The 12,620-nt window shown below is 38.1% G+C and overlaps 1 protein-coding gene across 6 annotated transcripts in view; it reads right to left on the bottom strand.

Annotated features, from left to right (window-relative positions):
• CTNNA1 (catenin alpha 1) overlaps positions 1-12,620 on the bottom strand; it is a 332,795-nt gene that overhangs the window by 154,093 nt on the left and 166,082 nt on the right. The window contains exon 1 of one of the 6 annotated variants that reach the window (XM_060415819.1): positions 754-4,154. The exons of the other annotated variants lie outside the window; for them this stretch is intronic. Coding sequence (XP_060271802.1) covers positions 754-763 — 10 coding nt within the window. The 5' untranslated portion in view covers positions 764-4,154. Of the gene's footprint in view, positions 1-753; positions 4,155-12,620 lie in introns of those variants that run through there. 6 annotated transcript variants of the gene reach the window in all.

The following is a 12,620-nucleotide window of genomic DNA, read 5'->3' as shown; positions in this document are numbered from 1 at the left end:
AATGCTAACTGTCACAGTGCACAAGATACAGGATTGTGGATTAGTCAGTGCAGTCCTAGTGATGCTAGGCTACATCTGTATTAAACAGAATTAACAGCTGTTAGGATCTTAACCTTCAAATCTCCAGGTTACTGTAAAAAAAAAAGAGAGAGAGAGAGAGAAAGAGAGAAGAAGAAGAAAAAAAAAACCTTATGATTCAGACTGACTGACATCTGTTTATTTGACTAAATCCATCCCCAAGCCTGGGTTTCCCCAGTGGTCCTATGATGATCTTGGATCGCAAAGATCCCCTGGAGCAGGAAATGGTAACCCACTCCAGTATTCTCCCCTGGAGAATGCCATGGACTGAGGAGCCTGGCAGGCTATAGCCCATGGAGTCGCCATGAGTTGGACGTGACTGAGCAAACATGGGTGCACCCACAGGTCCCCATGTTTACTAGTTTAAAATGTAAACTAGTTCGGAATAGGGGGAAGAGGGACAAGGAGGGGTAAGACAATAAGATGTGTAAAACCACAGGTTCATGTAAACAAAAAGAAAACTTGTTCCCTTCTCCCCACTCCAAAAAAAATGCAGTCTCTTTCTAATTACAAGTACAGTATCATCATCCGCCCATTCCAAAAAAAATACTTCGCCTTGGTCAAACCTGAGAGCCAAAACATAATGAGAGTAAAAAGTTTCCATCTACAGCAGAGTCCTGGATTACATAAACCATCATCTTATGTGATCCACTCATATACAAATACATTTTATACCTCCATCCATGGGATTCTCCAGGCAAGAATACTGGAGTGGGTTGCCATTTCCTTCTCCAGGATTTATATGGCACACAGTACAAATTGTCACTCAGGTATACAGACCTAGAAGAAAAACGACACGGCTAGGTCTTTGTTTTATTTCAACACTGTAATATTACGATAAATTTATTACTGCTAAAGGTTATAATTATTTTTAATCATAATAAAACATACCATCACTCTCATTTTCTTATCTTCTCTAGAGTATCGAAGGTAATAGGGAAACACAGGAAACACAATGATTACCAAAAGCACTAAGCAAAGGACAAAAGGTAAACCTAAAAAAACAATGGTTGGTCCACTAGCCACTCAAATATTTTACTGCCTTCTCTGTACAGACACTATTCGAGACCAAAAAAAAAAGTCTGCTTTCATGAAACTACACTGTAGTAACAGCATAAATAAGTAAACAAAACAATATCTGCCAGAAAGAAACTTAAGCAGGGCAATGGTAATGAAATGAGGTAGGATCCTTCCAGGACCTTTCTATCTGGATAACACTTGAGCTGAAAGTCAATAAAGAGCCAATCAAGTGAATTATTTGGGGGAGGAGCATTGCACACAGAGGTAACAGAGATAAGGCAGAATCTCCTAGGACTTAGAGAAAGAAGTGACCAGTGTGCCTGGAGCATAGAGAAGAAGTGAGAGATCAAATGAAGAGAACAACAGAAACAAGCTCCAGAGCTGCTGAAATAACTGCACTGTGGGCTGGATATCTATGTCCACTTACTCAGCTTCCATTCCACACAGTTGAGACCATTAACAATGCAAGTGTTTAAGAGAAAACTGCACCAAGCCCTCACAACAGATAACTGATTATGGATACACAGGAAGTCCCTGTTTCCATAAGAAACTGGATGGTCTGAAAAACAAAGATAAAGCCAGCATCTGGACTGGAAGCTCAAGAAAACAGAGAGACAAAAGGGAAAAGAGGGTTTTGTTTTACAACAATGGGACTAAAAGGCAGAGAAACTTCTCACCCAGCTGAGAAGCTATACAGGAATAAGAGGACTATACTTTTCTTAGAGAGCTAGGAGAAAAGATGCCCAAACTTGACTAGAGGAAGTTATCCAGACTGAGTGAGAAAGAACTGAGGGAAAAAAAAAAGAAATGTCTCTAAAACTTGTAGCATATACTTTTGATGACTTGGTTATCATTCATTTGTCAATGACTGACCAATTACCACATCCTGAAGAGTCCCTTGGACTGCAAGGAGATCCAACCAGTCCATTCTGAAGGAGATCAGCCCTGGGTGTTCTTTTGGAAGGAATGATGCTAAAGCTGAAACTCCAGTACTTTGGCCACCTCATGCAAAGAGTTGACTCATTGGAAAAGACTCTGATGCTGGGAGGGATTGGGGGCAGGAGAAGGGGACGAGAGAGGATGAGATGGCTGGGTGAGTTTGAGTGAACTCCGGGAGTTGGTGATGGACAGGGAGGCCTGGCGTGCTGCAATTCATGGGGTCACAAAGAGTCTGACACGACTGAGTGACTGAACTGAACTGAAATGAGGATCCTGCTAGGTGCCAGGGACACAAAGACTAATCAGAAACCACTACCAGATCATAGCAATCACAGCAGTCAATTATTAAGTACAAAAGGAAAAATGTGTCTTTACAATGGCGCTATCTGGTACATGCCACTTAATCACAATTGTTTAAACTTATTAGCATCACCACAAGTGGAACAACCTGACAATCATTTCAATGCTGAGAAAGGTACATCATCACATATGTACAGTTCTTGCCACAAGTGGAAACAACGAGACAAATCCAAACTGTAGACATTCTCTACAATTGGCTTAAACTCTCCAAAAGTGTCAATGTCACAGAAAAAATAAAAAGACGGACAAAACCAAAGAAACACAACAGCTAAATTCCATACAGGATCTTTTACTGATTCTTGGATTTTTAAAAAAACACACTATGAAGGACATCACTGGGACAACTGGTGGGATTTAATATGAATATGGCTTGTACAGGAAATCAGTACAGGAATCTTGTTAAAAGGCAAATTCTGCATCAGTACCTCTACGGTAATATTTAAGAGTCTGCATTTCTCACAATTTCCCAAGGACGGCAGACATTGGCTCTTGGACTACTCTTTAAAAGGAATCATGTTACTATATCAAAGCAAAATTTCTTATATATTATAGTTAGTTAAGTAAGGCAATGTCCTTACTCTTAGAGGAGTCACATGCTAAAAAGCATAAGGGTGAAATACTTGGTATCTGCAGTTTATTTTCAAATGTCTCAGATAAAAAAACTTATGTACAGTAATAGAGGAAATCTGAAAAATGTCAGCAATTGATGAAACTAGATGAACTGAAGAATCAAGTACTCACTGTATTACTTTTGACTTTTCTGTACATTTGAAGAATTTCAAAAAAAAGAAAGTTGAGGGAAATGCTCACGGTCTAGAAAGAAAAACAGTTTATAATACAACAGAAAATAAAAAGTTGTAACACGATCCATTGGTGCAAAGAGGAGCACCCAGGAGGGAATCCCCAATGGGGAGAGTCATTACTGAGGATCTGATGTCCTAGGAGGGAGGGCAGTTGTTTCAGGTTGTGCAAAGGGACCAAAGACCTTTGGCACCTTCCAAGAACCACAGTGTGAAGGAAAAATATTAGATAGTGAAATGGCAGAAGATAAAGCTGAAAGATAAGCAAAGCAATTAAGAAGGCATCAGAGATTATCTTAAAAATACAATTTTATTCTTACTATTTATAATACTTGAGAAATCCTGAAATGCAACCCCCCACCAAAGAAACACAAAGATAAAAGGCAAACGCCTCCCCCCCCCTACAATAACCATATTAAAAACCAAAAGCCAGTACCATCCTGGCCAGCAGCACTTCCCCAGTCTAAAGGCTTTCACACACACACTGCAGAGTTCAATTCCTCAAAACCCACAAGGCCAGAGCCAAGCATTTTCCTCATCTATTCCCCCTCTGGTTTTCCCTATTTCCACTGACCAAAGCTCTACCAAACTAGGCCCCTTTCCTCCTCTTCCTTCCCTTCCTTGCACCTTACTTTACTTACCCCTCCCTGTTTTCAGGAATCAGATAGCCCCAGACTGTTATCATCACCATGGAATCAACTTCCCTCTGAAAAAAACATAGGATTGCTTCCCCAACCAAAGACAGTATGAAGCTGGAACTCCAACAAACCAACCTTACTCACACTGGTCTGCCAACCTCATCACCTGCCTGCACTCCAAACTCTTCTCCAGGGAGTACATGTCTCCAGACCTTTGTGCAACCCCAACCCTCTGCTCAGGGCAGACCTTCAAATTTTTCCGCCTTCCTTCAAGGCTCACACAGAAGTCCTCTGCTTCTAAGAGCTGTTCCTCTTTTCTGGTTCCCCTATCATTTTACAAGCATCTCTATGACAGCACTTGCAGCAGAGCATGATAGCAGTGTGTCCGTCTCCCATAAAGCTGACAGCTCCTTTGAGCACAGGGACCATGCCTTTTTTGAGCACGGTAACTTTCATCTAACAACATTCTATAAATGATTAACTGAATTGGCTTAACTGTTTTAAGATTTCACCTAGTAACACTGACATGTGGAAAGAACTAAGAACTCTCTTTCCTGTAATACTTTAGCAAAACAGATACAGATTGCTAATTCTTACCTATCAGTGATATTACCAAAGTTAATGTCATTAGTTTGTAAACTTCTTGAGTTTAGCAATGATGACTTACACTTTTTTTCTTTTGGGCACACCACACAGCCTGTAGGATCTTAGTTCCCCTGAGAAGGATCAAACCTGTGCCCCCTGCAGTGGAAGTACAGAGTCTGGACAGCCAAGGAAGTACCACTTACACATCCTTAACATCCTCCCTAGCACCTGCTTTTAAAGTCAGGCTTAATAAATGGACTGTATTTAACTGAACCCTTCCTTGAAACTGAGATACAGCAAATATAGCCTTAGACCCTAACTCAATAAAGATACCTCGAAAATACCACCTTTTCCACTGGTCTTAGTGACTCCAAATAAGTTTAAATTTCTCTCAAGGGTTGCCATATTCTATTTCCTTGAATTTTTTCCTTTCCTCCCAAGGGATCAAGCTCACATTTCACTTTCCCACTTCTGTGCAAAATGACAGGTTTCTAAAGATACACTTCAAAGTCAGTCCAGAGCTTTTCTGAGAACATGATGACCCCAGGTCCAAGGAAGCAAGAAAATGGTACCGGATGATTATAAGAAACCTTTGCCAATTTAGAGAACCTCAGGAACAGAAAATCCCCATGAACACTGACTCATCAGTAATAGTAACTTACCTTACAGCTCTGCCTTACTCAGTGCACTGTCATTTTTCATAAACCATGATTAACAGTCTAGATTAATGTTGAAATATTTAACATAATGAAATATTCAACATATCACGAGGGATTAGTTAACAATGCATCTTTGCTTGGAAACAAAGCATGTATCGGTGCTACACAGGGCAAATGGACTATTAGCAAAGGTTCCTATCCTTCATGTAACTTGAAATGGGCCACTGTGAATGCGTTTTTTGAGTTAGGACCACACTTTCAGTTTCAAGAACAGCCTGCACTCTACCCTGGCTAATAAACCAGTACAAGAGTATGTAATCTGGTAATTAACCAGGCTTCCAATTTACTCAACTTTTAATGTCTAATACTAACAAAATAAACCAGAGCAATAAAACATTTTCAAAATACAATTGATGTTCCACTTGTTTATGACAGTATTTAACAATGAAATCTCAGAACATGAGAAAGAAAGAAATCCACAGCTCAATATAATGAAGTAGAAGAGCCAAAATGAAGTAATCCAGAAAAGAACTACTCTTTAAATTAGCAATTAAGGAATAACATCAGTTATTTAACACTAAGGTTAAATTGGATTAAATTATTTCATCACAAAAATTTAACACAAGAGAACCAAAAGAGAAAAAAATGTAAACTCTTACAGATGAAAATAACTTCCACAATATAATTCCCCCTATTCTTTTACTACAATGGCAACACTGAATAGACAAGAAATTTTAAAATCTAATCACACTACTCATACAGTACTTGTTCCAAACGATCAAATCTTTGCTACAAATATTCAGAAAAACACTCAAAGTTGCCTTTCTTACTGTATTTGCCTTAAATGCACTGCTCCAAACTTACAGCCAATGAAAAATCACAAATTAAATCCCAATCAAAAGGGGGCTTGACAGATGACAGTCCATCAACAAGTAAACAGAAATGCATGCTCATTTCAAGCTCCATTAGAAATGGGGTAGGGGGTTTGCTTGCACATGGCGAAAGTTTGTTATTAGAAAGAAAAAAAAAAAACTAAAGGGGAAAATAATGAACATTTGGAAGCTTCAACAGAGAAAGGGCAATGCTGAAGTTTTATTTTGAAGCACAGTTATTTCTGCACACTCTGAACTTTCAATAATGGACAAATTTAGTACAGTGCTCTTGTAAGTGAGCAAAGACAGCATGAAACGGTAAATCAAGCCAGACTGTTCACCTCACTACCCTGTTCAGCCCATTCAGCCCAGGCCCACAACACAGGGGCTGAGTCAATCATCACAATGCACAAGAAACAAAGAACACTCTCACCGTCTCAAAGCAAGCACACTGGCACCTGGGCAAATTTCAGTAACTGATGCTTTGTAAGACTCTACAATGCCTGGTGTACTTAACTTTTTCCTCTTAAGAGAAAACAGAAGGTACTAATAAGACTTAAATTCTCCAACACATAAAGTATAACCAAAATTACTTCAAGATTTCTAAGGGTGTGGCTTCACAGTCACTCAAGAGAAAAAAACTTAATTGGGCTGGGAAAGCATAAAGGATAATTGATTTCATGTTTTTCACTATTTTTTTATATAGAAAGGTCAAACTTGCAAAATACAGATTTTTAATGAGTTTATTTTTACCTGTTTTTCTTTTTTATATGCAGTAAAATTCACTTCAGTTTCCTATTCTACAACTTTTGAAAAGTTCACAGTTGTGTAATCACCTCCAAAATCAAGAGACAGAACACTTAAAAGAATTTATTTTATTTTCACATCAGCACACACATTCAACTAAACCACACAAGATAAATGTACAAAAAATTATTTACTTCAAGATCAAATTTGGCATCAACTTACTGCAAAATTACAGTAAACAACGATGTGGTGCTAGCATAAAGTACCACGTAAAGACTAAGAGATCAACAGAACAAAATGAAGATCCCAGAAACAAACCCTCTGAGAGTCAAATGATTTTCAACAAGGATTTCAAGACCATTCAAAGAGGAAAGGACGGGCTTTTCAATAAGTAAGGCTGAGAAAACTGGATATCCACATGTAAAACAATCAAGTTAGACTCTTACCTTCTATAGTATTCAATAATTAACTCAAAATGGATCAAACACCTAACTGTAAAACCTAAAACTATAAAACTTTAGAAAAGAATCACAGGGCAAAAGTTTTATGACACTGGATTTGGTAATGCTTTCTTGGATATGACATCAAACACACAAGTAACAATAGGAAAAAAAAAACTGCACTTAATCAAAATAAAAACTGGTATATCACCAAGAGTGAAAAGGCATTCCAGACAACAAAAGAAAATAACTGCAAAACATATGTGTGATAAGAGATTAATATCCAGAATATACAGAGAACTAAAACTCAACCAAAAAAAAAACTCAATGATGTGCAAAAGACTAGACATTTCTCCAGAGATGATATACAAATGGCCAATAAACCCATGAAAAGATACTCAGTATCACTAATCATTTGGGGAATGCACATCAAAACTATGAGATAACCATCTCACATTCATTAGGATGGCTACTATCAAAACAAAAGAAAACAGGAGAAAAGAAAAAGTGTTGGTAAAGATATGGAGAAAAATTAGAACTTCTGTGTCCTGCTGGTTGGAATGCGAAATGGTACAGCCACTGTCGAAAACAGTATGGCAGTACCTCAGAGTTAGAAATAAACTTACCATATAATCCAGCAATTCTGCTCCTGGGTATATACTCAAAAGAACTGGAAGCAATGTCTCAGAGATATCTGAACACATGTTCACAGCTGTATACTATTCACAGCAGAACTATCCAAATGTTCATTAAGAATTGAATGGATAAGCTAACTGGAATATATATAAAATAATGTTGCTGTTGTCCTCAATAAGGCAAATATATGATTCCATTTATATGAGGTACCTAGAATAGGCAAACTGATAAATAAAGTAGAAAAGAAGTTACCAGGAACTGAGAAGAGAGCAGGATGGGGAATTGCTGCTAAATAAGTAAAAATCCTATTCAGAATGATGGAAAAGTTCTGAAAACGGATGGGGATGATGTAAATGCACTTAATGCTCAAAAACAGTGAAATGGTAAACTTTATGTTATACACACTTAATAACTTCAGTTTAAAAAAAAAAATTATTTTAAGAGTAGCAAATCTTTCCCTGGGGAATTCCACTCCTAAGAAGTACCCCCCCTTCAAAAAAAAAAAAAAAACGAAGTTTCCCTTAAGATGTCAGGACAGGCAGAAGATTCAGCTGCAAATTAAAGCAACTCTGGAAGCAAACTAAATGTCCAACAGAGGACTGATTAAAGAAGCTATGCTGGAACAGTAGGGGATCATTAACATGCTATGTTAACACTGTGAGATTAACATATTTCATCAATTCTAAAGCATACATATTTCACATCTTTAAGTCTCTAAACTTTGGATGTGTTCTAAAATTGATGGTAGTTCCTAGTGTATTTAGTAGTGTTTATTTCTTATGTGTGGGCTCAGTCATGTCCAAGTCCCTTCGACCCTATTGGCTGTAGCCTGTCAGGCTCTTCTGTCCATGGGATTTTCAGGCAAGAATATTGGAGTGGGTTGCCATTCCCTCCTCCAGGGGAATCTTCCCAACCCAGGGATAGAAGCCACATCTCCTGCATGGGCAGGCGGATTCTTTACCACTGAGCCACCTGGGAAGCCCTTATTTTTCCTCAGTGGTACATAAAATAAAAGGTTAATCTTAACGCTATTAATAGGGGAAATGTTTGAGTATGATAACTGGACAAGAGCAAATAAAGTAAAAATCTAGTTTTTATAAAAGTTATAGTCAATACACTCTTAGAAAAAGTATCAGAGGATGTACAACCAAATGTTAATAGTGTTTACCTCTAGGTGATAAAAATGACAGGTGGTTTTATTAAAAAAAACAAAAAACAAAAAAAACTATGTAGGGATTTCCTTGGCGGTCCAGTGGCTAAGACTCTATGCTTCCAATGCAGGGAGCTGGGTTTGATCCCTGGTCAGGGAATGTGCCATATGCCACAACTAAAGATCCCGTGTGCAGCAACTAACAGTCAAATAAATAAAAATAAAACGTTTAAAAAAAAAAACTGGATGTAAAGCCAAGCTGCCTCCACCCCCATATCAATCTGGCAAATCCTATATATAGCCTATCTACTCATATTAGACATGAGTCAGGTATCACAAAAGACTGAAAAATGCAAAAGAATGTAATGGCCTTGAAGGAACTCATCATGTAGCAAAAGAATTTATGGTCCACAAGAGCCTTTAGGAAGGTAAATCAGCAACTCAGTGCTATGTAAATAACAGCACTCCATAAGTAAAAATAATAAATTAGCATTTTATCACATCAAACAGTAAAAATAAATATCTTTTATGAAAGTGAAAGTCGCTCAGTCCTGTCCAACTCTTTGTGAACTCACGGACTGTAGCCTGCCAGGTTCCTTTGTCCACAGAATTCTCCAGGCTAGAATACTGGAGTGGGTAGCCGTTCCCTTCTCCAGAGGATCTTCCAACCCAGGGATGGAACCCAGGTCTCCCGCATTGCAGACAGATTCTTTACCATCTAAGCCACTAAGGAAGCCCAAGTATCTTTTGTAAGTTCATCACGTTCGTTACATAGATGACAAAATTCAAATTCTCCAGCTGAGATTCATTAAGATTTAAAAACCCCTAAAAGCAGTTGACTTCCCTGGTGGCTCAGACAGTAAAGCATCTGCCTACAATGCAGAGACCCAGGTTCGATCCCTGGGTTGGGAAGATCCCCTGGAGAAGGAAATGGCAACCCACTCCAGTATTCTTGCCTGGAAAATTCCGTGGACTGAGGAACCTGGTAGGTTACAGTCCATGGGGTTGCAAAGAGTTGGACACGACTGAGTGACTTTCACTAAAAGCAGGTTATCATCATAAATCAGGTAACAGACACATAATCAATGACAAATTAGCAACAGTAGAAAATACCCTGTCATACAATTACTGCTGTTATGACATTTTAAGAATTACATTAAAAAAAATTCTCTTCGTAAGTTTTCCTTCCTCATTATGTGCTTACTGTACTGTAAAGAGGTCACAATAAAAAACTTTATCTCCTGTCCTCAAAGAAGTCACAGCTCAGCTGAAGAAGGGGTGCGGGGGGAGACACAAAGAAAAGCTCTATGACAATGCAGTTGGCAATGATTTCTTAGAAGACACCAAAAGCACGAGGAGGAACAACAACAACAAACAGATAAACTGGACTTGATCCAAATTTAAAACTTTTGAACATTAAAGGACATACCAACAGGGGAAAACTGAGAGAAAATATTTCAAGTCCTATATCTAATAAGGGATTAAAAGCCAGAAGATACTAAGAAATTCTGTACCTTAACAACAAAAAACCCAAACAATTAAAATGGGCAAAGGACTTGAACAGAGATTTCTTCTAAGAAAATACACAAATAGAAAATAACCACATGAAAAACACTCAATATCACTAACATTAGAGAAATACAAATCAAAACCACCAATGAAACACCAACTCACATCTATGAGGATAACTTATTAAAAAGTAAATAAATCTTTTAAAAATTAAAAATAGAAATTAACAAGTGATGAAAATGTGGAGAACATGGAACACTCACACATAACTGTTATGAATATAAAATAACATACCTACTGTGGAAAATGGAATGGCAGATCCTCAAAAATTTAAGCACAGAATTACCATACCAAATGAACTAGAAATTCCATTTCTGGGTATATATCCAAAAGAGCTGAAAGCAGGAACACAAACACGTGTTTGCACACCTGTGTTCACAGGAGCATAATCCACAGTGGCCAAAATGTGGAAGTAACCCAAGTGTTCATCAACAGATGACTGGATAATGGAGTATTACTCAACCCTTAAAAAGGAGGATATACTGACAACATGGGTAAAACTTGAAAGCATTATGCTAAGTTAAAGAAGCCAGGCATTAACACAGTCAAATTCAGAGAGACAGAAAATTCAATGGAGGTTGCCAGTGGGCCGGGGGGAGAAGAAATGCAAAGTTATTGTTGAACGGTTATGGAGCTTCAGTTTAAGACAATGAAATTTTTTTCTGGATAGGGACACTGACAGTGGTTACACAACAAAGTGAATGTACTTAATGCCACTGAAGTGTACACATAATTTAAACGGTACATCTTGTTATGTATATTTTTAAAGATAATGAGAATGTCATAATCAGGTGCAAATTTCAAAATTTCCAGTAAGTTAAAGATCACTTTCAGCAACAATGATCAATGTCTCAACAGAAGAGGCATATCGATCAGATGGATAGCATTTGTGTCAGAGAACGACTGAGCGTTCCAGAACAAATGCCTGGCAGATGCAGAGACATATAGCAACAATTCACAATAGAAGATAACGCTGAAAAATAAGTTAGCGCCAGGACTTAGAAGGTGTTGAATGCCAATTCTAAAATTCTGACTAGTTCAGCAACAAGACAGCAGTGTATCTCCCCAAAAGAATAATAACTATCGCTTATATGTAAAAGACTGAATGGTGGAGGGGAAGACAGTAAGAAATTCAATTAACTTTAGCAGACATTTATAGAGGAACAATAATGTTTCAAATTCTCAGATTATAAAAACTGAAGGGAGAGGAGGAGTGGGTAGTGACTGCAAAGGGATTTCTAGAGTACTAGTAATTTTCTGTTTCTTGATCTGGATGGTGGATATGGTGGTGTTCACTCAATTCATTAAGCTGCTGATAAGTCACATCAGTCGTGTCCGACTCTGTCCGACCCCACAGACGGCAGCCCGCCAGGCTCCCCCGTCCCTGGGATTCTCCAGGCAAGAACACTGGAGTGGGTTGCCATTTCCTTCTCCAATGCATGAAAGTGAAGCCTCTCAATCGTGTCCAACTCTTAGCAACCCCATGGACTGCAGCATACCAGGCTCCCCCAAAAAAGTCTCTCACTGTTTCCATTGTTTCCCCATCTATTTGCCATGAAGTGATGGGACCAAATGCCATGATCTTAGTCTTCTGAATGTTGAGCTTTAAGCCAACTTTTTCACTCTACTCTTTCACTTTCATCAAGAGGCCCTTTAGAAAAATGTATATACAGAAATTATATAAATTTCTAAATATAAATTATATAAAATGTAATTTTGTTTTATATATTAAAATATACATAAATTATAAAACCATTTATCCAGAGAACTACAAGCAGTTTTGATAGTTCAAAAATTAATCTAGGGTAGAAGCAGAGAGAAGAAAAAACAAGAACTTATAAGAGGAAGACCAGATGGAAAGGATTTCATCTGATTACAGCTGGGTGGAAAGGAGTAAGAATGAAATGAACAGTTATCATTCACCCAAAATATCAACTTGGTAATCAAGGCCCTCCATAATCTGACTGTTGCTCATCTGTCATAGTTCCACCCACAAGCGAGATTCCATAAAGACAAGACTCCTTCCTCTTTCATTCAATGGGCATCTAATGTTTTCATTACTCTCCAGGCCAGGTACCATGCCAAAGACCAAGGCTCACTTTCTAACAGAAAAGACAAGGATATCAA

This window comes from Ovis aries, chromosome 5 (genome assembly GCF_016772045.2).
Source record: "Ovis aries strain OAR_USU_Benz2616 breed Rambouillet chromosome 5, ARS-UI_Ramb_v3.0, whole genome shotgun sequence".
Classification (NCBI taxonomy): domain Eukaryota; kingdom Metazoa; phylum Chordata; class Mammalia; order Artiodactyla; family Bovidae; genus Ovis; species Ovis aries.
Note: the sequence above shows the minus strand (reverse complement) of the source record. Positions and strands in the feature narration are given on the sequence as shown.